Source organism: Mesocricetus auratus, unplaced genomic scaffold (assembly GCF_017639785.1).
Source record: "Mesocricetus auratus isolate SY011 unplaced genomic scaffold, BCM_Maur_2.0 Super-Scaffold_6730, whole genome shotgun sequence".
Lineage (NCBI taxonomy): Eukaryota > Metazoa > Chordata > Mammalia > Rodentia > Cricetidae > Mesocricetus > Mesocricetus auratus.
The window spans coordinates 94,517,805-94,541,499 of NW_024429184.1; the positions used below are offsets into that span (position 1 = coordinate 94,517,805).

The 23,695-nt window shown below is 40.7% G+C and overlaps 1 protein-coding gene across 1 annotated transcript; it reads right to left on the reverse strand.

Moving 5' to 3' along the window:
• Positions 1 to 5,735: 5,735 nt before the first annotated feature.
• LOC121138853 (interferon-inducible GTPase 1-like) lies at positions 5,736 to 21,652 on the reverse strand. The gene is made up of 2 exons (XM_040741772.1): positions 21,537 to 21,652; positions 5,736 to 9,917 (listed from the first exon to the last, which is right to left on the reverse strand). The coding sequence occupies exon 2, from the start codon at positions 9,893 to 9,895 to the stop codon at positions 8,654 to 8,656; it is 1,242 nt and encodes a 413-aa protein (XP_040597706.1). The 5' UTR covers positions 9,896 to 9,917; positions 21,537 to 21,652; the 3' UTR covers positions 5,736 to 8,653.
• Positions 21,653 to 23,695: the final 2,043 nt, after the last annotated feature.

Below are 23,695 nucleotides of genomic sequence, written 5' to 3' on the forward strand. Positions count from 1 at the left end.
TTTATGTAGGAGTTTTCAGTCTTCTCCAGGATCTTATTTCTGTCAAATATATGTGGCTTGGATTTTTTTCTAAATCAATATCTATCTTGGTTCTCACCAAGCCGCAATTCTTTTTCATAAATCTGATTGCTTTGGCAAGGTCAAGTTCAAGTTTTGTAAAACATGTGGCAGAAACAATAATGAAGAAGTCATACTCTTGGAATTTCACTTTCTCCAGATAATCTTTAGGTGGAAAGTTCATAGTTCCAATGCCAGGCAGGTCCCACAAAGTCAAAGTTTTAATTTTGGGGTGTTTGTATCGAGTTCTCTTCATAGTTGTCTCTACTACTCCAACTTCAGCTGCACCTTTGTCTTCAGACCCAACTCCCCTCAGGGCATTGATGAAGTTGGACTTCCCTGCCCCAGGCTCTCCTGTCACAGCAATGCTTATTGGGATGTTGCCAATGTTCTTTGATGCATCAGTGATTGCAGTTTGCCCCTTGAATGTCTCCTTTTGTCACATGTAATTCAATTGAATGGATGGTTTCCTGAGGAATGATTGTGTTTTCTGTCTTAGTCTTCTTAAAATAAGCAGGGAAGCTGAACTCCAAACCTCCATTGTCTTTTATAGCTGTATCAGAGAAGGCCTGACCCATGGCTGTGTTGGAAGAGTGCCCTGAAAGAAGGAAGAGAGAGTGAGTTGCAAGAAGCTGAAGATGCCTTTGTGCTTAGCACTGTGTTCCCTATGCTAAAGCCTCAGTTATGTTCTGATGTTGACTAGTTACCATGTATGGTTTTTTTGTCAACAAGATACAAGCTATTGTCCTTCTGGAGGAGAAATCCTCATCTGAGAAATGCCTTCCTCAGATTGTACTGGGGGAATGACTATGGGGCACTTTCTATATTGATAATTGATGTGGGAGATCCCAGGCCACTATGGGTGGCACACCCCTGCGCAGATGGGCCTTGGTAATTGAAGAAAGTATTGTTGAACTTAAGTCAGACTTTTTTGTTGGGACTGTCCACTCTACTATTATGACATGAAGACTTTTTATTAATTATAAAAGCTCCATGCATAGCTTAGGCTTGTTTCTAACTAACCCTTCTAATGTAAATTAACCCAGATTTTCATCTACACCCTTTTACATGGCTCAGTTACCTTTACTCTGTACTGAAATACTGTTTCCTGTCTGACTGCTGGTGACTCTGCTTTTCTTCTTCCCAGAGTTCCTTGTCTATTGTCCGGGCTATCTCTCCTGCATGCATAGTAGCCATTTAGTTTTTTCTATCCCATCAGAAGGTGCCTTATAATGACTCATCATCATATTTTTCAACATTATTCCACAACATTGAATTATGGGGAGCAAGCCAGTAAACAGTATTCTCCCATTGTTCCTGCCTCTATTCCTGAAGAGTTTCTGCCATGATTCCCCCAGTGATGGTCTTTGATCAGCATATGTAAGCCCACAAAACTGTTTTCTTTTCAAAATGCTTTTGGTCATGGTGTTTATAAAAGCAATAGAAAGCAAACTAGAGCAAATTTCTACTGGCTCTCAATTTAACCCTTCATTATGGAAAATGAAAACTTAAGTAAAGCAGGGGAAAATAATATAAAAACCTGCATGAGTCCTTTAGCCATCATCAGCAACTGTAAAAACATGAGCAACTGTGTTGCATCTAACGTGCCTAGAGTATTATACATGACATCAAATGTCTTCTCCGTCTGTGCACACTTCCTTAAGTGTCTGCCTTCAAATGGATAGAAACTTAGTCAATACATGCCTAGTTTTATATAAATCTAATTTGTTTTATTTTTGTTTTCAAAATATTTCAGTAAGTTCAGCTATTGTGTTTTGGTGAGATAATTCTGCATCTGCCTGGATTTACTTTCCTTATGTCCGTTTCATGATTGGGAGCTCCTCTCCATGGCCATGGAACAATATAAAAATTCTTTACCCTGAAAGTCCATGTTTAAATCCATGTTTTCAATACAACATTTCAGTGTTTTCAAGTAGTTATTTCCATTCACTGTTTTCTTTTAAATGTTTTATTTTATGAAAGCAATCTAACTGTGCACTGGAGACATTGGTCAGTTGGTAGAGAGCTTTCCTAACATGAATAAGGACTTGGGTTCAATTCCCAACATCTCCTCAAATGCAGACGCTTGTGGATCCCTTTAATTCTCATAGTCAGGAAGTAAATGTAAGAGGATCAGTACTTCCAGGCCATCCTTCATACACTGTAAGTTAGAGGCTAGCCTGTTCTACTTGAGACCCTCTGTAAAAAAATGATTTAGTTCAGTAAGATTGCTTAGTAGGTAAATACACTTGTTGACAGGCTTAAGGACCTAAGTTTAATTGTTGGCTACTTAGCTCAGATCTCATATTTCTGCCCTTTGTTCTCCAGAAACCTGCCTGCAATTCCTCACCTAGGCAGCTCAATGGACCTCCCAATTAGTAAAGGAGCCAGGAAATCCCCAATGTTACCAGGAGCCTACTCTTATTTAACCCGTATCAAATCAGTTCACAGATTTAAGCTCTATTTCCATATCCACTCACAACTGATCATTCCTCCTACTTTATCTTCTTCAAGATCCCCTAAGTTCCAGCTTTGACTATGCCATGGGCCTTACTGTAGTTCCTGTGATTGTTCTTGAAGCAACATGGATGATCAAACAGCCAGAGTTATGACACTGAAATCATATGCTGAGTCAATCTTGAGAGTTACCACAAGAATTCTGGTTTCAGGCAGGGTACATTCATTAAGTATATAGTATAAACCCTACAGACAATAAATTTTTTAACTTTATCATTACATGTTTGAAGCCGATGGTGTCGGAATTCTAGCCTCCCTGTTACCTCAGGCTGTCTTCTCACCTCTGGACATTGTACTTGGTGACTGCTCATCATTAGCACAGAGATATATCATTAGGCAATGAATGAGGGCTATGAGGAAAACACTTGGATTTTATTGCAAGCATTTGTGCCGGTTGTGTAGTTCTAACTGCTCAGTGGGAAACTGAAGTTTTACTATATTTCTAAAGAGTGGGTACCAACGTCTGGGGAGAGCACAAAAACAGCCTAATACAAAAGAGGAATGTCCTTAGGATCCTACTGTGAATTAGCACAAACCCATATACTCACTGCACAGCAAACACCTGTCCAATCTACAGGACAGATGGGGACAGCTGTGCACGACACCGGAGCCACAGAACTTTTTCAAACTGACTGCAGACACAGGATGGGAAGGGGTGGGTAAAGAAATGTCCTAAAAGGGAAGCTAGAGAAACTAAACCCAGTTGAATAAACACTGTAGTCAAATTTCCTGTAGACTGTGGTTATCACCCACAGGACAGACACAATGTCCCTGACAGCACACAAGATGTTCTATCCTGTCAGTTTTCCTTTCCTTCTTTCAGTTCTATCTCCTGGATTTGTGACACAGACTCCAGTGTAATAAGTCTTCTGCAAGGTCTTTCCACTGAATATGAACACAGGGGACAAGAAGGCTGTAATACAGCAAGCGTTACAAAAGGAAACCTGCCTAAATGACAGCTGTCCCCACATCCTGACAGCTCATGTCTCTCATATGGAGAGAAGATCCTTAATATTCCCAATATACAGTAGAGAAAACCAGTTTATTCAGACACAGGTTTCCACAGCCAGCTACAGCAGAAGCAGCATGCAGAGACACCTCTTCTCCACAGGCCAGAGGACTCGGGATGTAAAGAATTGAACAAGTGACTCTGAACTAAGCAGCAAACCCCATACACATTGCAGAGATACTCCATTACCTGAGTCATTTTTTACAACTATTTTAGGGAGAGACAAGCCAACACAACTGGATGTGTTTTGCCAAAACTAATATCAGCATCATTTGACTTTAGGTCTACCTCAACTTGGGTAATCGTCTAAGACCATCTACAAGTCTGTCCTGCCTGTATCCCAGTAAAGCTCCTGACTTTCCAAGCTGAAGATCTCCACTCTCAAGCACGTTCCTAAACATCTTGTTACCTTTCAGCTCTTATGAGAATGAGATGGTGAGTGTTTGAAGTTAGATGTGATTGCTCCTGCCCACTTACCAGATTATCCTGTTTCTGGTGTCTGTGTTCCCTGAAGTTCAGCTGCGAAACCACGCTCCTGTGTGTTTCAGTCTCTTCACTAGCAGCCCAACCCGGCTTCTTCATGGAAAAGCAGCAGGTTCAATGAGGTTCTGCCAAATTTATACACTCTCTGACATCTGTCCCTTACTTGTAAGTGTGTGTTGGTCAATCATTAAATTTCATGGGTCTCGTTGTTTTTGAGAATTCTGTGCATTTCCAAGAAGAAGAAAGAGAAAATGAAATTATCAGCTATTTCTCATTCTAGTATCTCTTCATTTCTTGGCAGTGAATGCTGGACTGTCCTAAAATCATCAAGTATGTGGAGTGTGGAATTTGGAACCTGAGTGGGGACACATAAAAGCAGCTTACTAGATAGGCAGGATCACAATTCTTGTGTGATAATTTTTCTTATCCCAGACTTCAAAATTGATGCCTGAACGATCACACGACACATTGTCTGGTGTTCTGTGCGGATGGCAAATTTAGTCTCATCCAAGTCACAACTCATTTAACTTCCCTATGACTACAAACTGACTTTCTCACGATTGTAAATTCATATTCACTAATTCTTGTCACTCTCAACTTCCCTGTCATTGCTGCTTTGTCCTGGGTTGTATAATAATGCAAATAATCTAACTATGGGCAACAAGCCAGTAAGCAGTCATCTCCCCTTGTTCCTGCTTCTGCTCCTGCTTGAGATTTCCCCCCTAATATCTGTCTAAGACCAATTGTGACTAAGTGTGTAAGCTCGCAAAATTCTTTTCCCCTGAAATACTTTTGGTCATGCTGATTATCACAGCAATAGAAAGCAAACTAGGTCAAATATCTACTAGTTCTTTTTTTCTTTTATCATTTTTTATTTTAATTTTAAATAGCTTGTTTTACATGTCAATCCCAGTTCCCTCTCCCTCCCCTCTTCCCGCACTCCCCTTCCCCCCCAGCCTCCCACCCTATTGCCAATTCCTTCCACATAGGAGATATCTAGAGTCTGTCATTTCATTCCGGGTAGGGTCCAGGCACTCCCCTAAGAGTCCAGGCTGAGAGAGCATCCCTCTTTTTGATATGGGCACACGATGACTATTTGTATTCCAGGGATAGACACTGATCCACTGCTCAGGGCCCCATAGGTTGCCCAGGCCTTCTCGCTGACACTCACATTTGGGGGGGTCCAGATCAGTCCCATGCTGGCCTCCCCACTGTTGGTCTGGTGTCCAAGAGCTCTCCCCTGTTCAGATCAGCTGTCTCTGCTGGTTTTGCCAGTCCATTCTTTGCCAATTTGCTCATCATTACTCTCTCTGTCACTGGGTTCCTCGGGTTCAGTTCAGTGCTTAATTGGGTGTTTGCCTCTGCTTCCATTAATCACTGGATGAAAGCTCCCAGATGGTTATAGACATCAAGTTCATTATCAGGAATGGGCATTCGAGGTGGTCTCTCCACTATTTCTTAGCTTGCCAATTGGTGTTATCCCTTTAGATCACTAGAAGTCACTCTGGTGCCTGATCTGTCTTCTAACCTATGATTCCCTTAACTAAACCCTTAATTATGGAAAATAAAACTTAAGTAGAGTAAGGGAAATAACACAAAAAAATCTGCATAAGTCCTTTAGCCAGTACTGGCAATTATCAAAAGACATGATCAATGTTACATGATTCCATTATAGTACATGCATTTATATTTACACATACACACACTCATATTATATGTATTTTAAACTAGGCCTATAAAATAATACATTTCCCCATGGATTTTCAAACAGCCTTAGTGTTATTTCTCTTTTAGTCTTCCTTCTTCCTCTGTATTGCCCTCATCCAACTTAAAGTCCCCTCCTAATTTCCCCCTTTCCCTCTTCACAGCATGTGTGTGTCCTTCTATCCTCTTCTACAGCGTTTCTTTTCTCTCCTTCCCTATGGGGCCTGTCTACTTTCATTTGCTCTGTTATTACCTCAGATTACATACTCAAATCTAAAGATTCCCAGCTTGAATCCACAACTAAGAATAAATGGTTTCTGTTTTCCTAGGTCTGGTCACATCACTCATTGTAGTTCCCATTGTATCCATGTACTAGTGAATTTATTCATTATGTTTTTCTTTAAGCTGAAAAGACTTCCAATTAATATGTTTAGAACATCTGTTATTATCTATTCATTAGTTGAAGGACATTTAGGTTGTTTCCATTTTCTAGATATTGTGAATAGATCAGTAAAGAACATGGATGCGAAAGTGTGTCTTCAGTAGGATATAGACTCCTTTTAGTGTATGTCAAGGAGGAGCACAGAGGTCCACAGCAGGTCACAATGCAGAGAATAAGTGACTCTGTGATCCAGAACCAACCTGCTACATCAACCATGTTATTATTACACCCAGGGCTCAAGGAAAATCACAGAAGGGGTGATGGAAAGATAGTAAGAGTTAGGAAACAGGGACTACAGCCACATATATTTTCTTTTTGACCTGTCAAGGATGATGTATCCATGACATCTCAAGAGTATGGTTGCCAAAGCAAGACTTGCATAATGACAAAATCAGTTGATATATCAATGCGGATGGGGGGAGTTCCTCAGTCTCATCTCTAGATGAATAGCTCCATCCACAATAAATGCCTGGTGAGAAAGGGGGACTCGGTTTTCTCCAGCAACACGTCCACTGATAGCGCCAAGTGGCCAGTCCTAAACAGCCATGCATTTGAGCATCTCTAAATGGATTCACTAGGCTGTATTGTGTGTGTGTGTGTGTGTGTGTGTGTGTGTGTGTGTGTGTGTGTAATAAGAGAAGAAGAGATCATAAATTTGAGAGGGGGTAGTGGAGGAAAAAGGGTGAATTGGAAGTGAGAGATGGAGAGGTGGAAATCACATTAGAACAGTACTTACTTTTAAATTCTGAAGAAATTAAATAAGCAACCCACCAATCTAGAGTTCCATGCAGCACCTGTTCCATGCATATGTTATAAATATATTCACTTCATTGATTCTCTTCCATCTACAAAACTCTAATTCCAAGGTGATCCGTAGAGGACAAGTAATAGGAAGAAGTAAAACTGCATACTGGGGAGGAGGAGGGAGTGAAGGAATGAATTACTGAGGATTCTGGAAACACTCTACTGAATTTTACTGAAATTTACTATTTTATGTGTGCTTAGGAAGTTTTACTGGAGTTACTGTATGCAGTAATGAGTGGGTCATGCTCATTCAAGAAGTCATTGTTTATTGTATTAAAGTTCTCTAGATTCAGATAACTTATGGCATGTATCTCTCTGTATAAAGGGGATTTATTGGAATGACTAACAGGCTGCAATCCAGGTAATCCACCAATGACCTTCTGTGAATGGAAAGTCCAAGAATCTACTTGTTGAGTCCCACAAAGCTGGTTGTCTGTATAGGCTGGAATCCCAAAGGAGTAGATTCCAATGTTATTGAAGGAATGGATGGCTAGCAAGAGGATGGCAAGCAGGTAATGAGCAAATACTTGCTTCTTCTATGTCCTTGTAGAGACTTCCAGAAGAAAGCATGGCCCAGATTAAAGGCTCTTGTCTTCCTACCTCAAAGTTCCAGAGTAGAAGTGAATTCACTCACTTCAAACCTAGCCTAAAAAATCTTCTGTGTCTAGATTAGCAAATGAGTGAATTTATTAGGGTTAGTGTTGCTAATGAGAATGTGGGTCACTCAGAGGTAGCTTCATTGCCAAAGAGCCCACCTCAGCAAGGCAGGGACTCTCCATAGCTGTAGTCATGGAGCTCCCTGCAAGATTCACAGGTGCCTCAGCTGCTCTGAAATCCCCATTCCTGTTGAATGCTTTTTGCTTATATAACCTTGAGGAGAGCTTTATTAACCTGTTATGTCCCTGTACTTTCTGAGACTTGTGATTTTATTTACTTCCTGAGTATTATTTCATATTCTATGTAAAATGGGTGTCTGTGTGGGTTCACATGTTTACATGTGTGTGGACATGTCAGAGCTGTTGTGCCTCCACCTTTCTACCTTTGTCAGCACGGCAGGGTCTCTCACATGAACCCGGAGCTTGTAGATCTACACAGTCTAGGAAGCCATCTTCTCCACGGTGTCACTGCTTCTGCTTCTGAATGTGGAAGTACTAGGTGGATACAACACCAACTCAGCATTTGTGTGGGTTCTGGAATTTGAACTCTGTTCCTTATACATGTATGGCAAGTGATTTATGCACTGAGCATAGATCTCCCAACTACCTGGATTTTCATTGATATGTTTTGGTTGGGTGGAAACTGTTACAAAACACCTATTCATAACTTTTTTGTGTGTATGCTTTCACATGTTTAGGTGTTGTATATGGACATGTGTTCATTCGTGTGTGTGTGTGTGCGCGCGTGTGTGTGTATTCAAGCGTGCAGATAGGGTTGATAGAAAGAGAGGGAGGTAGAGAGGTGAAGAGGGATTTGGGCTGTCTGAGTCTGACACATTAAGAAGAATGGTCCTCATCATTAGGTTTTCCCATGGTGGAAGTGTAAAGAAAATATACCAGAGGAGGAAATTCATCTAATTATTCCTGGTATAACCATTTGATGCTATCATGGTCAGTAGCTGTGGGTAAGGTGAGCCTGAGCTACTTTTTTTGAGTTGTCTCTCTAAGGAGAGCTTTGGCATCTTCAGTCACCGTGTCAAGGAAGATGTGATGCAAGTAAAAGGTTTTCCTAAAGTAAAGACCTGTAGCAAGGAGCCCACCATTAGCTGAGGCAAATATCTCCAAATATTTCAAAAATGTGTCTCCTAATGTTTTTTCGTGCTTAGTTTCTAACAAATGAGAAGATTTAATGACTTTTTTCAGTTGTTCAACAGGCATTTGGGAATTTGTAGCCATGACTTTTAGGGACTCATCATCCACTCCGAAGATGAATTGATAGTGGTTTAACTTCACCTTCAGCCTCTCCGTATCATTTCTGAGGATGCCCACTGCAGGAACAGTTGCCAGTAGTCCATCCTTGAAGGCTTCCAGCCAGATAGTCTGCTGCATAGACTCTCGCTTTGTGTCAATGGCTGCTTCTGAAATATTAGTCATGGAAAGTTTAAAATTGTGACGCTTCTGAGCAGGAAGATCCTTTATCAGGGTGTCCATCAGGATTTGAAAATCATAGTCAATTAAAACTCTGTTTGAAATCAAGAAAATCTGTGGTACATCCATGTGATTCTGAATAAACGTGTTCTCACAGTAGCTTCGGATGTTCTCAATGGTCTTTTCTCTGTCAAATGTGCGTGGTTTGGAATTCTTTTCATTGTCTAAATCAGTGTCTACCTTGGTTCTCACAAAGTAGTAATTCTTTTTCATGAATCTTATTACTTTGGCAAGTTCTAGTTCGAGTTTTGTAAAACGTGTGGCAGAAACAATAACAAAGAAGTCATACTCTTGGAATTGCACTTTCTCCAGATAATCCTTCGGCGGAAACTTGATAGTTCCAATGCCAGGCAGGTCCCATAGAGTCAAAGTTTTAATTCTGGGGTGCTTGTATGGAGTTCTCTCCATAGTTGTCTCTACTACTCCAACTTTTGCTGCACCTTGGTCTTCAGCCCCAACTCCCCTCAGGGCATTAATGAAGCTGGACTTCCCTGCTCCAGACTCTCCTGTCACAGCAATGCTTATTGGGGCCTCATCAATATTTTTTAATGCCTTACTGATTACAGAGTTTGCCCCCTGGATGTTTCCTTTTTTCAGATGAAATTGTATTAAACGGATGGTTTCCTCAGATATGATTTCCTTTTCTCTCTTCATCGTCTTTAAATATACAGTGAAGCTGGACAGTAAATCTTCATGACCTCCATCCTTAGCTGTATCAGAGGACGACTGACCCATGATTGTGATTTTTAAAAAGACACTGAAATAAGGAAGGGAGAGTAAGTTGCCAGAGATCAAAGATGCATTTATGCTTAGCACTGTGTTCCTTCACTATGCTGCAGTCTTAGTTACATTTTGATATTCACTAGTTCCCATATATTTTGTGCTGTTTTTTCCAACCAGATACAAACTATAGTCATTTTGAAGGAGAAAGTCTCATTTGATGAATTGCTCCCATTCCATAATGGAACATTTTGTTGACTGAGGTTTGATGTGGGAGGTCACAGCACACTGTGAGTAGTACCACCCTTGGTTTGGTGGACTTGGGTAATTTAAGAAGGCATTATCGAACTATGAGGAGCAAGCCAGTAAACAGCATTCTCCCATTTTTACTTCCTCTACGCCTACCCTGACTTCCCTCAAAGATAGATTGTGATCAGAATGTGTAAGCTCACAAAATCATTTTCTATTCCAAATTTTTTTTTTGGTCATGATTTTTATAAAAGAAATAGAAAGTAAACTCAAAATAAAGGAAACTAGATCAAATTTCTACTATCTCTCAATTAAACCCTTCATTAGGGAGAATGAAAACTCAATATAAATAAGAGAAAATAATATAAAATTGTGCATGACTCCTTAGCCAGCCTTAGCAACTACAACAACATGAACAACTGTTTTGCCTTTACCCTGACTGAAATATTTTATATCAAATCCAAGATATCTCAATCTGTGCACACTTCCTTCAGTATGTGCCTTCAAACGAATCAAACTTAACAGTCTAGCTTTGTACATTGAGAAATTAAAAACAATGTGTATTAACTGACATTAGCATTTAATTGATGCCAAATCTCTCTAAATACTACTTAAATCTATTTTGTCTGTCTTATTTATGTTTTCAAAAGATTTCAGTAAGTTCAGCTGTTGTGTTTTATTGAAATAATTCTATATTTGCCTAGATTTACTTTCCTTATATCCTTTTAATGATTTAGAGCTCATCTCCATGAAGAATATAAACTTGTAATAATACGAAAGTACTTTGTCTTTAAAATCCATGTTAAAATCTATTTCTTCAGTGCAATATTTCAGTGTTCTCATTTACATTCACTATTTTCTTTTAAATATTTTCTTTTATGAAAGCTATCTAACTGTGTACTAGAGATATTGGTCAATTGGTAGACAGCTTTCTCACCATGAATAAGACCCTGGCTTCAATCCCAACACTTATCAAATGCATGTGCTTGAAGATCCCTGGTATTCTGGTACTCAGGAAGTAGAGCTAAGAAGGTCAGTATGTCAAGATCGTTTTAGTATACAGTGAGTTAGAGGCTAGCCTGGGCTACTTGAGACCCTGTATCAAAAGTTAATATCCAGTCCAGTAAGATGTCTCAGCAGGTAAATGTACATGCTGCCATGCCTAAAGCCCTGAGTTTGATTGTTTGGTATTGAACTAATTCATATCTCACATTTCCCACTTTATTTGGTAACACAATGGACCTCATCATTATTTAAGGACACCACAAATTCTCATCATCACCCTGGAATCTCTCTGTCTGTCTCACCCATATCAAATCAGTTCACAGACTTAAGATCAATTTCCCAATCCAGTCACAACTGATCATTCCATCTACATTATCTTCTTCAAGATCTCCTCAATCTCAACTTTGATGACATTGACATTACTATATTTCCTGTGACAGTTTTTGCAATAACATGGATGATTAAGCTGCCAGAGTCATCCTATTTTCTCTGAAATAGTATCATGCCAAGTCAATCATGAGAGGCACCATAAGGATTCCCAATTCAGTCAGGGAACATTCATTATGTATACAGTGCACACACCACATACAATAAACCTTTGAACTTTATAATCACATGTAGGATGCCGATGGTGTCTGAATTCTCACTTCCCTGTTATCACAGGCTCTCTTCTCATCTCAGGACTTTGTACTTAGTGACTGCTTCCAATCTTTGTGCTCTCCCCCAGTAGCCACAGGGCTATTAATCACCTTTCTCTAAGTCCTGCTTTAGGATTTATATTCAAATTGGTATATAAATATGAAGCTGCATCTATCATTCACCATCTTTTTATTATGTTTCAGAAACAACAACCTCATACACATTGCAAATATATTCCCTTTCATGAATCATCTCTTTACAGCCATTTGATGGAGAGGCATGAGAGAAAAGCAAAAACAACTGGATGTTCGTTTTTTTTGTTTGTTTGTTTCCAAACCAAACATAAAAATCATTGCCTTTAGGTTTATCTGAACTTGGGTAAGGCCTAAGACCATACACAAGGCTGTCCTCACACCAAAGCTGCTGACCTTCCAAACAGAAGATCCCCACTCTCAGGCATGTTCCTAAATGTCTTGTGACCTCTCAGCTCTTATGAGAAATGAGATGGTGAGAGTCTGACGTTAGATCTAACTGCTCCTGCCCACTTACCAGATTATCCTGTATCTGGTGTCTGTGCTCACTGTGGTTCAGCTGCAGGAACCATGTTCCTGTGTGCTTCAGTCTCTTCACTTGGCAACTACCCCTGCTTTTTAGTGGAAAAACAGCAGGTTCAAGGCATTCGGCCAGAATTTGTACACTCTCTGATGTCTGCCCTTCCTTCTAAGTGTATGTTGGCCAATCATTAAAATTCAAGGATCCTATTGTTTTTGAGAATTTCTTGCATTTCCAAGAAGAAGAAAGAGAAAATGAAATTATCAGCTATTTCTCATTCTAGTATCTCCTCATTTCTTAGCAGCGAATGCTGGACAGTCCTAAAATCATGAAGTATGTGGAATGTGGAATTTGGAATCTGAGTGGGGACACAGAAAAGCAGCTTACTAGATAGGCAGGACCACAATTCTTGTGTGATAATTTTTCTTATCCCAGACTTAAAAAATGATGCCTGAACGATCACACGACACATTGTCTGGTTTCCTGTGCAGATGCCAAATTTAGTCTCATCGAAGATACAACTCATTTAATTTCCCTATGACTACAAACTGACTGTCTCATGATTGTAAATTCATGTTCACTAATTCTTGTCACTCTCAACTTCCCTGTCATTGCTGGTTTGTCCTCGGTTGTATAATAATGCAAATAATCTAACTATGGGCAACAAGCCAGTAAGCAGTCTTCTCCCGTTGTTCCTGCCTCTGCTCCTGCTTGAGTTCCCCCCCCAATATCTGTGTAAGACCAATTGTGACTAAGTGTGTAAGCTCCCAAAACTCTTTTCCCCTGAAATGCTTTTGGTCATGCTGTTTATCACAGCAATAGAGAGCAAACTAGGTCAGGTATCTACTAGTTCTTAACTAAACCCTTAGTTATGGAAAGTAAAACTTAAGTAGAGGTAGGGAAAATATCACAAAAAATCTGCATAAGTCCTATAGCCAGTATTGGCAATTATCAAAAGACATGATCAATGTTACATGATTCCATTATAGTACATGCATTTATATTTACACTTACACACACTCATATTATATGTATTTTAAACTAGGCCTACAAAATAATATATTTCCCCATGGATTTTCAAACAGCCTTAGTGTTATTTCTCTTTCAGTCTTCCTTCTTCCTCTGTATTGCCCTCATCCAACTTAAAGTCCCCTCCTACTTTCCCCCTTTCCCTCTTCACTGCATGTGTGTGTCCTTCTATCCTCTTCTACAGCGTTTCTTTTCTCTCCTTCCCTATGGGGCCTGTCTATTAATTAGTTGAAGGACATTTAGGTTGTTTCCATTTTCTAGATATTGTGAATAGATCAGTAAAGAACATGGATGAGAAAGTGTGTCCTCAGTAGGATATAGACTCCTTTTAGTGTATGTCAAGGAGGAGCACAGAGGTCCACAGCAGGTCACAATGCAGAGAATAAGTGACTCTGTGATCCAGAACCAACCTGCTACATCAACAATGTTATTATTACACCCAGGGCTCAAGGAAAATCACAGAAGGGGTGATGGAAAGATAGTAAGAGTTAGGAAACAGGGACTACAGCCACATATATTTTCTTTTTGACCTGTCAAGGATGATGTACCCATGACATCTCAAGAGTATGGTTGCCTAAGCAAGACTTGCATAATGACAACATCAGTTGGTATATCAATGTGGATGGGGGGAGGTCCTCAGTCTCATCTCTAGATGAATAGCTCCAGCCACAATAAATGCCTGGTGAGAAAGGGAGACTCGGTTTTCTCCAGCAACAAGTCCACTGATAGCCCCAAGTGGCCAGTCATAAACAGTCATGTATTTGAGCATCTCTAAATGGATTCACTAGGCTGTATTGTGTGTGTGTGTGTGCATGTGTGTGTGTGTGTGTGTTTGTGTGTGTGTGTGTAATAAGAGAAGAAGTGATCATAAATTTGAGAGGGAGTAGTGGAGAATACAGGGTGATTTGGAAGTGAGAGATAGACGGGTGGAAATCACATTAGAACAGTACTTATGTTTAAATTCTGAAGAAATTAAATAAGTAACCCACCAATCTAGAGTTCCATGCAGCTCCTGTTCCAAGCATATGTATTAACAAGAAAGTGTAGAATACTGGAATAGTTGTATGTGTGTGTTTGTGTGTGTGTGTGTGTGTGTGTGTGTGTGTGTGTGTGTGTGTGCTGGAGCACAGTGAGTTCAGGGTATGAGTGTAAAGTGCATATATGCTGGAGCACAATGAAGTTAGGATATGAGAATAAAGGACAATAGGATGAAGAAAACCACACACTGACAGTCAACAATATGACCCGGGATTTTTCTGTATGCGTATACCTAAAGACTCAAAGAGCAAAATCTATCGAAAACAAATACAGGAAGAAATTCAGCTTGGGTTTGTATATTTTAAAAAGGAACAGGAATAAGCTCAATATAGCTAAAATAAAGAAATGCAAACAAAAACCAGTTGATGTCTCTTTAATTGCTGAGCCTTAAAATGATATGAATAATTATAAAAATTAGAAGCTTTAAGATATATGAGTAAAGGCTGAAGAAATTTGGCTTAGTGGATAAGACTACTTGCTCTGCAAGCAAAATGACATGAGTTCAAAACCCATGTGTCCAAGGTAAGAAAATAAAGTCATGGCCAAGTGTACCTATGACCTCAGGGACACGAGACCATGTATCAAAAACAAACAAACAGCACACAAATACACCAGCAATAGGAAGCAAATAGGAAATACCAGTGAAGCATGTTAGAAAGTTGAAAGCAAAAGGGAAAAGACAAAACTCTTGTCCCACTCATTCACATTAAATATCAAATCACAAAACCGATGAGAAAACTGCATAATAGAAATAAAATGTGACAAAATTGTAGATCAATGTTAATCATAGTTGTAGTTGGACAATTGCAATAGTGTTAGATAATTGAAAGTGTCGCACATAGATAAACACATGTGAGCATGTCAACATGTATGTGAGTGTTCATGGCCAGATGGGATGTGTAAAGAGGTATCTGTAGCATGTTTTGAGGATATTGTCACTGAATCACTTGGCAGGTTTATTTTCACTTTTGAGACTTAAAGTATTTACTGCTTTTATATTTTAGAGTACATATAAAGAAAATAACAATATTTTCTTATATGCAAACACTTAAAATAGAATTATTTAGAAATTATTTAATTAGTTACACTTAAAATACCACTATTATGTATGACAATTATTTAATTCCTGAAGCGTAATTTACTATGATACATCCAAATTTGAGTAAATTTGGCTGTCAAAGTTTTACAAACCTAAAAGGAAACCCACTTAACACCTACAACCAGAAGCTTGAATATTTATTGTCACCCCATTGGACAAGACAGGGATGACTCCAGGCTGTCCAGTCCAGTCTTGACGGTTTTAGTCCCCATAGTGGGCTTTATTCCCAATATGTAACTAAATAGCATTGTGTCAGTCTGCCAAGCACCCAAAGTTCCAACTGTTATAGCATTATGTTCTCAGAAAGCTTGGAGATACCGAAGTCTGTAAAAAGTATCACAAAAGATCCTCTATTGCTGTAACTTTACCAGCCTTTACTTAAACCCCAAATGTGCAACTTGTGCCACACCCGCTCCCCCACAGGAGTATGTGGGAGAAGGGACCAGGGAGAAAGTGGAGAGAAATGACAATTTGCAGTTCATGCATAGATTTAGTTTCATTGAAGCTTCTACATGTTGGGATGATTTTATCTCTCAAAACTGGATAATTCTACTAATATCTGATTCACTTAATAAAAAAATTGAGGCTTCAGTTTAAGCTTCTGAATGGAAAAAGCTATTCGATAATGAGCTGCTTCTTAGAAAGCCTTCCCGATTATTCTAGTGCTGTGCTGACTTCCAATGTCTGCTGCTTCCTTACCTTCCTTGTTCCCCTTCCCAGCTGTGTCAGCAGAGCTCCGCCCACCCCAGTTAAGTGGCAGCTGCTTAGCAGCTTTGCATCCTTTGACAGCCATGTCAAACATGCTCTTCTCTTACCCTGAGCACAATTGGGAGTCTTTTCAAAAGGGCGTGAGAAGGGAAAACCAAGAGGTGCTATTGTTGGAGACGTGAATGCAGAGTTATGGACTTCATGTGTGGGCAACATCAACAACAACAACAAAGCTAAACAAACAAGCAAACAACATTTTTTTCTGGCTCACAGCTACATAAAAATGTTGGCTGCCCACCAAGGAAAGCCCTATATCTTAGCTCCCCAAATGTCCCCTGTGTATCTTACAGATATGGTACTGATGTCTGGAATGACATGCAGATGGTTTTGGAAAAGTGTTTATTTTTGAGGGAGGTGTTACTAATCTTAAGTCTTCCTTTGAAGAGGAAGAGGAAGAAGGGTTACAGGTTCTGGTGAACTACTGTAGGAGCTGGGCAGGGGTGTGGGTAGGAAGTGGGAGACATTCAGAACAGCTACACCAGAGCTGCAGCCTTAGGCCATTGTCCTAACAAAGCTACACACTGAAGCCCAGGAACAGGTAGGCTACTTCTTACTCTGGAGTTCTTTTATATAATAATAATAATTTTTTATTTAAGTTTTTACGCATATTACTCTCAGCTCCCTCTCCCTCTCCCTCCACTTCTCCACGGAATCCCTCATTCTCCCAATAACCGCCCCCTACTCCATTCTCACTCTGCTCTCCAGGTAGGGTAAGGTCTTTCATGAAGGATTTTCAGAGTTTGTCATATCATCCTTATTAGGCCCTAGGTCCTCCCCCTTGTGTCCAGGCTGAGAGAGTATCCCTCCATGTGGAATGGGCTCCCAGAGTCTACTCTCCAAGGTCCCATAGATTGCTGAGGCCTCTTCTCTGATACCCAGGTTCGGGGTGGGTGTCTGGTTTAGTCCTATGCTGGCCTCTCAGTCATCAGTCTGGGGTCATGTGTTCCCCCTTGTTTAGGTCAGCTGCCTTACCCTGGATTTTTAAATACAATCCATCTTCTGACCTCACTGCTTCACTAAAATGACTGTATGTTGTTCCCATAAAGCAGTGGTAACACACTACATGTTCACTGGCTCTTTCTTTTCTACCTTTCTTTAGGAGATTTGACATTTAGATTCTCAGTCATTAGCTTCATTTTTCTGTTCGACTCAGTGGCAGACACTCTAGACTTTCTAGCTATTAAGTACAGCATTACTAAGGAAACGTTTGCCATTTTGATTTCTAATGATGAAAAGAGAGTACTAACCCAAATTACTGAATAACATATAAACCCAAAAGAAAACCCTTTCTCCCTTTAGGACCCTTAAAATTAAACAATGTACACGTCCCTTCATTTTCCTCCCTAAATACCAAATTGCAATTTTATGCTCAAATTTCTTTTCCCCAGTGGAAAAAGACTCCAGTGTCTCCGGGGGAGGACAGAAATTAAAAAGATAAGTGTGGTGGCTGACACCACTAACACTACCTTTTGGAGGCACAGGCAGGAGGATCAAGAATTCCAAGCCAGTTAGGGTACATAGGGAGGTCTAGCCTGGTCTGGGATGCTGGAAACTTTTCAAAAATAAGTAAACAAAGCAACAAACAATAGAGCAAAGCCCCTGAGGTTTGATCCTCAGCACAGAGGCTGAAGCCTGCTGAGATGCACAGGACCTTGTGTTCATGTTCCCATTACTGCAAAACCAAGTCCACCAGCTATTTCCCAGCAGGTGAGAGACATCCAATGTGTGAGCCCCTGCAGGAATCAGAATGGAGAGTCTGGGACATTCTAGATGGTTCCACAGATGTCCTAGGTGACTATTTTCTCCTTCAGGTGGATGAACAGGAGGAAAGCAACATCACTGATATGGTCCAGAGTAATATGCGCTTAGGTAGAGCTGGTGAGTGCTTCTAGACCATTTCCATAGGGAGCAGAGTTGAGGGGTGGGGAAGCTGTGCCCTGAGGAGGCCTGGGCAGGGGTCCTGGGGTGGTAGAGCACTTTGCCCTATCCTGGCCCTGCTACCCAGAAAGTTAACTGATGCTCAGCCTTATGCTCAGGCTTAAGCTGCCCCTGGAGCACCAACTTGGGTCCATGGCTCTAACCACAGGTTCTTGACTTCCTTCACCCAGTGCTCTTCTAGATATGTAGCCAGGACCACAGTCTTTCTCCTTCTTGTGTGAAGGCAGGTTAGTTAGTTCACACCTCATTTTTTTTAACCTTCCCTTTTTTTCAACCTGTTTAGTTCAAGGTTTCCCATGGAGGTATGATGTATCTCACCATCAGTTAAAGTGATAGCAAACTCTTGCAGTCACCATGGAGTGTCTCATCCATATTATATCAGTTCAGAGACTTAATCTCTATTTCCAAGTCCATTCACAAGTGATCACTCTGCCTACATCATCTTCTTCAAGACCTCCTCAATCCCAGCTTTGCTATTGCTGTGTTTCCTTTGGTTGTTCTTGTAACAACATGGATGAACAAACAGCCCCGGTTGTCCTATTGACACTGAAGCCATGTCATGTCAGTTCTGAGAGGTACTGTAAGGATTCCTGTTTCACTCAGGAAAAATCCAGTAGGTATACAGCGTACACAATAAACCTTTGACGTTTATTATTGCACTTCTGGGGCGTCTGGTGTTTGAATTTCAGCCACCCTGTTGCTTCGGGCTGTCTTCTCATCCCAGGACTTTGTACTTAGTGACTGCTTCCATTCTTTGTGCTCTCCCAGGTAACCACAGGACTATTAATCTCGTTTCTCTAGGTATATGTCAATTAGGTAGGATTCAGGACTGACATTCTCATTGGGATCTAAAACTATACCTGCCTACATCATTGACTGTCCTTTTATTTTTTCTATGTCTCTACAGCACTATATACATCATGATATGGTATTTTTACACATTTATTTGCTGTCACCTTTGCATCATCTAATGAATCTCAGGTAGCAGAAAGTGCTTTTGTCTTGCTCACTCTTCACCACCAACACAGGTATATGGTATTTGTTGTGAGGGAATGGATGGGGAAATGAGGAAACCACTTGGGTTTTATTATGGACATTTGTACCTGTTCTGTAGTTCTAACTGGTGTGTGGGAAATTGAAGTCCTTTTACATTCATAGAGAGTAGGGGTGTCAAGACTCTCAGGGAGAGTAAAAAAGGAAAAAAAACACACTCTAATACCAAACAGAGATCTGCATAGAATCATGAAGCACTGTGTGTTATATGAGCTCCCACACAGAAGCACATGCAGAGTGGAGGCACAGCAGGTCATCTCCTCTGTCTAATCTACACATCTAGTGGATACAGTTGTGTAGAAAGCCACAGCCTCAGAACCCTTTTCAATGTGACTACAGACACTGGTTCATACATTCCAGTGGGGGGTGGCCACCCACCAGTTCTCAACTGGATTTCAGTGTTTGCTCAAATGTTAAGAAAAACAAATAATGAGATTAAGAACATCTGCAGACCTCATGAACCCCACAAACTGATATTTTGCTGCTATCACTCACATGGTTATCATACCCCAGTGAAAGCTTGAATAACTTTCCTCTTATTTATAACAATATTCAGTACTCAGGTGTCTCCATGATGCATATGGACCAGAGTAGGAGAAACAAAATATTTTGGTAGGCAGTGTGAAGTAAAGGTTGGCATTATATCAAGGCAGGTTTGCAGTCTGCTCTGTAAATGATCCGTAAAGACATGTCTATATGATAGACAGAATAGATCTTCAAAGGTCATAAAACTAGCAGCAAAGAACCTGGAAAAACTGAACTCATGGGTCCCTTTTGGTAGGTTTCACTCAGGGTGACACTTTCTGTTGACTTGTAGGAACCTCTGGGAACATTTTGTATGGCACACTGGGAAGATACAGCAAACTGGCACTTATTATGAAGAGACATCAGATTCTTTTGAAATAACCAATAATGTTCAAGAGACAAATGTTCCTTCCCCACCAATTCTGACGCCCTACTTACATTTCTAAGTCTTCACAGTCTCCAAATGCTATTTGGAGTGAATGACCTGTCACTGCTAGTCAGTCCCTTAGAACATAGCACAGTCTTGGGGTCAGGTGTGCAGGGCACAGAGAGAGTTAAGGGAAAACCTGCTTTCCTAGCTCTATAAGACCCATTTGAATGACAACCTTAATGATGGCGTGAATTTTTCAAACCACAGAAAACCAGAACTATGGAAATCTGCCCAGTGTGTCTGGTTGTATTTTGAGGACTAGGCTGAAGGCCAATTCTAGGGCACAAGCTCACACTTCCTCTAGGTGGGGATTTTCTTTTCATATTTGTCACTAGAAAGACTGGTAGATGCAGAGGACGACAAAGCAGACCGACATGGGAAGAAATGCAGCAAACAGCAGGACACCTTCATCAAGTGTGCGCTGCTGATGGGTGAGATTCAGAGAGGCGGGCAGCCAAGGCAAGGGTGGCTCAGAGCTACGTGTGAATTCATAGCAGGTGAGAGCAGGGAGGCACAAGGAGCAGAGAAGAGGTCACTGCTGACGTTACTGTGCAAGGTCATCCCTGCCAACCCAGGTTAGATAATCCACAGGGCACAGACGCAACCTCCCTGGAAGCACAAATGCTGTCCTATCCTTTCAGTTTTCCTCTCCTTATTTTAGTTCTAGCTCCCGGGTTTGTGACACAGACTCCAGTGTGATAGTCGTCTGCAAGGTCTTTTCACTGAATGTGAACACGGGGAACGAGAAGGTTGTGACACAGGAAGCATTACAAAAGGAAGCCTGCCTAAATGACAGCTGTCACCACATCCTGACACAGCTCAGGTCTCTCACAGATGGAGAGAAGATCCTTAGCTGCTGCTTTACAGTAAAGAAAACCACAGTGAAGAAGATTCTTCAGACACAGGTTTCCACAGTCAGCTACAGCAGAAGCAGCGCACAGAGACCTCTTCTCCACAGGCAGAGGCCTCAGGATGTAAGGAATTAAATAGTTGACTCTGAGCCTGGAAGCAAGTTGAGAATGAGATGCAGCAGCCTCACTCACACTGCAGAGATATTCCATTACCTGAAGTGCCAATTAACAACCATTTTAAGGAGAGGGATAAGAGGAAGTCAAAACAATTGAATGTGTTTATGTTAAGGTCCTCAACTTGAAGGACTGGCTGAGACCATCCACGAGGCAGTCCTGTCCACCTCCCAACAAAGCACCCCAGCTTCCAAGCTGAGGATCCCCACACTCAGGCTGTTCCTAAATGTCTTGTTACCTCTCAGTGCTTTAGAGAAAAGAGTTAGTGAGGGTTAGAATTTAGATCTGAATGCTCCTGCCCCTTACCAGAGTATCCTGAGTTGAGTGTATGCGCTCCCTGTAGTTCAGTTTCAGGAACCACTGTCTACTGTGCTCCAAACTCTTTGTACAGACCCACCCATGCCTTCTCTGCAGGACTTACATACTCCTCTGACTTCTGCCCCTCTCCACTTTAAGGGTGTTTTGTCCAATCACGGAAGAGCATGGATCTAGTTGCTTTTCAGAATCATCTGGGTTTCCAAGAAGAGGAAAGTGAAATAAAATGAACAGCTGTTTGTAAGTCTGTCAACACTTCATTTCTTGGCAGGAAAATCTGGCTTTCTTACAATAACAATGTGGAATGGGGCTTGTACAAAGAAGGGGAACACAGAGAAGCAGCTTACTAGCTGGTCTGGACAGCAACCCTTGAGAATTACTTTTCCTGACTCAACAAATGCAGCCTGAACTAAAGTGACACAACACATTGGCTGGGTCCTAACGTTGATGCCAATTTTGGTCTCAACCAAGAAACAACCCATTTGATCCTCTCTGTATACATCGTTATTTATTCACGATTATAGATTCATGTTCTTTAATTCTTGCCATTGTCAATTCTCCTCTCAATGCTGGGATTAAATCTGGCTTGGGTTTGACAGGTCTTTCACATGCTGTCACATTCACAGTCAGTTTATATGTGTAGCTGCCTTGCTGAGTCCAGAAGTCAGTTTCCTTGCATTTGTCCACAACTCTGACTCTTACAGTCTTTTCACCCTTTCTTCCACAACCATTCCTATGCCTTTGGAAGTGGAAAAAGTATATTCCACTTAATGCTGGACATTTATCAATCTCTTTTTTGATGCATCTTGGCCAGTTGTTGCTATCTGTATTGAATATCATCTAATGCAAACAAGAGCTTCTATGATAAGGGTTAAGCAATTCCTTAGTCCACGGGTATTACAGAAAATTATTGGGAACTGGTTTAATATAATGAACTTTTAGCTGAATAATAGTAATAGGTTTTCACTGGGGTGTATGACCAACATAGCCTTAGATGAATGTCTAGATAGCTTACCAAATATAGATATCATCAGTGGAATAGTATTAAATCCAATCAGGATGTAGTCGGTTTCTACCATGGCATCTTTATCACTATTACATTGGTGGTTATATCTTATCTGGACAGTCATTATTTTTGATCACCTGGGTGTGGTCAATATTTTATTTTCTTCTCTGCTCATGAGGCTAGAAATGTCCAGCTCTATGAAAGCTAAATATTAGGGATAGATCTTTTGGGTCAGATCAGCTTGATTTCAGATAAGTTACATTTTCTGTAACTCAGGAATGTGGTGTTTTCACTCACAGGATCCTACTACCAAGTTCTGGAAGGCAACCGAGAGCACTGACAATAGCCTGTAATTATCATGGTCACCACTTGTCAACAAGTCCATAAAAGTTAAGTAATTCCTGGGTCTGGGCTTTTTATTTGTTACCCTGTGCTGTCCAACAGGGACATTGTTGCCTCAGTAAAGGGCAACTCCATCTTCTTTTAATATGTTTGTAGATATATTACTGGAAACCTCTACATTTTGAAAACCCTTTCATGTTCTTTAGTCATTCAACTTTCAGTCATGTTCCCTATTGTTACCTCCCAGCTCAATTTAACCCTTCTTTTTCCATAATTCTCTTTTAAGTCCCATCTTCCCTGTTTTAAAAATCCCACTTCATGGCACCATAGCAATTTCAATACCTCTGTGGGTATTCCAAATGGAACACACATATCTAAGGGCGGAAGCCAAGATCTGTACATGAGAGGGATTAAACGATATTTGTCCCTCTGGGCTTTTCTTTAAAAATGGTTGCGTTCATCTAAATCCATTTCCTCACAGATTTCATAGTTTCCATTTTGTTAGCAGATGAGTAATACTGCATTCTGCAGAGCTGCACATTTTCATCATCTATTATTCATCAGTTGATGGGCATCTAGACTGCTTCCATATCTTGGCTATTGTGAATAAAGGATGAATGATGGAGAGTGAGTAGCTCAGTAGTAGGAGATAAAAATCATTGCCAGGTGTGGTGCAGTTGGATCATGATGTAAATCAATTTTCCCTTGTTGTGGTGCTTCCACACATTACCTCAGTAACTGTCCTAGCTGTCCTCCCACCTCAGCGACTGAGTATTCTACTTTCCCTGCCTCCACAACAGCA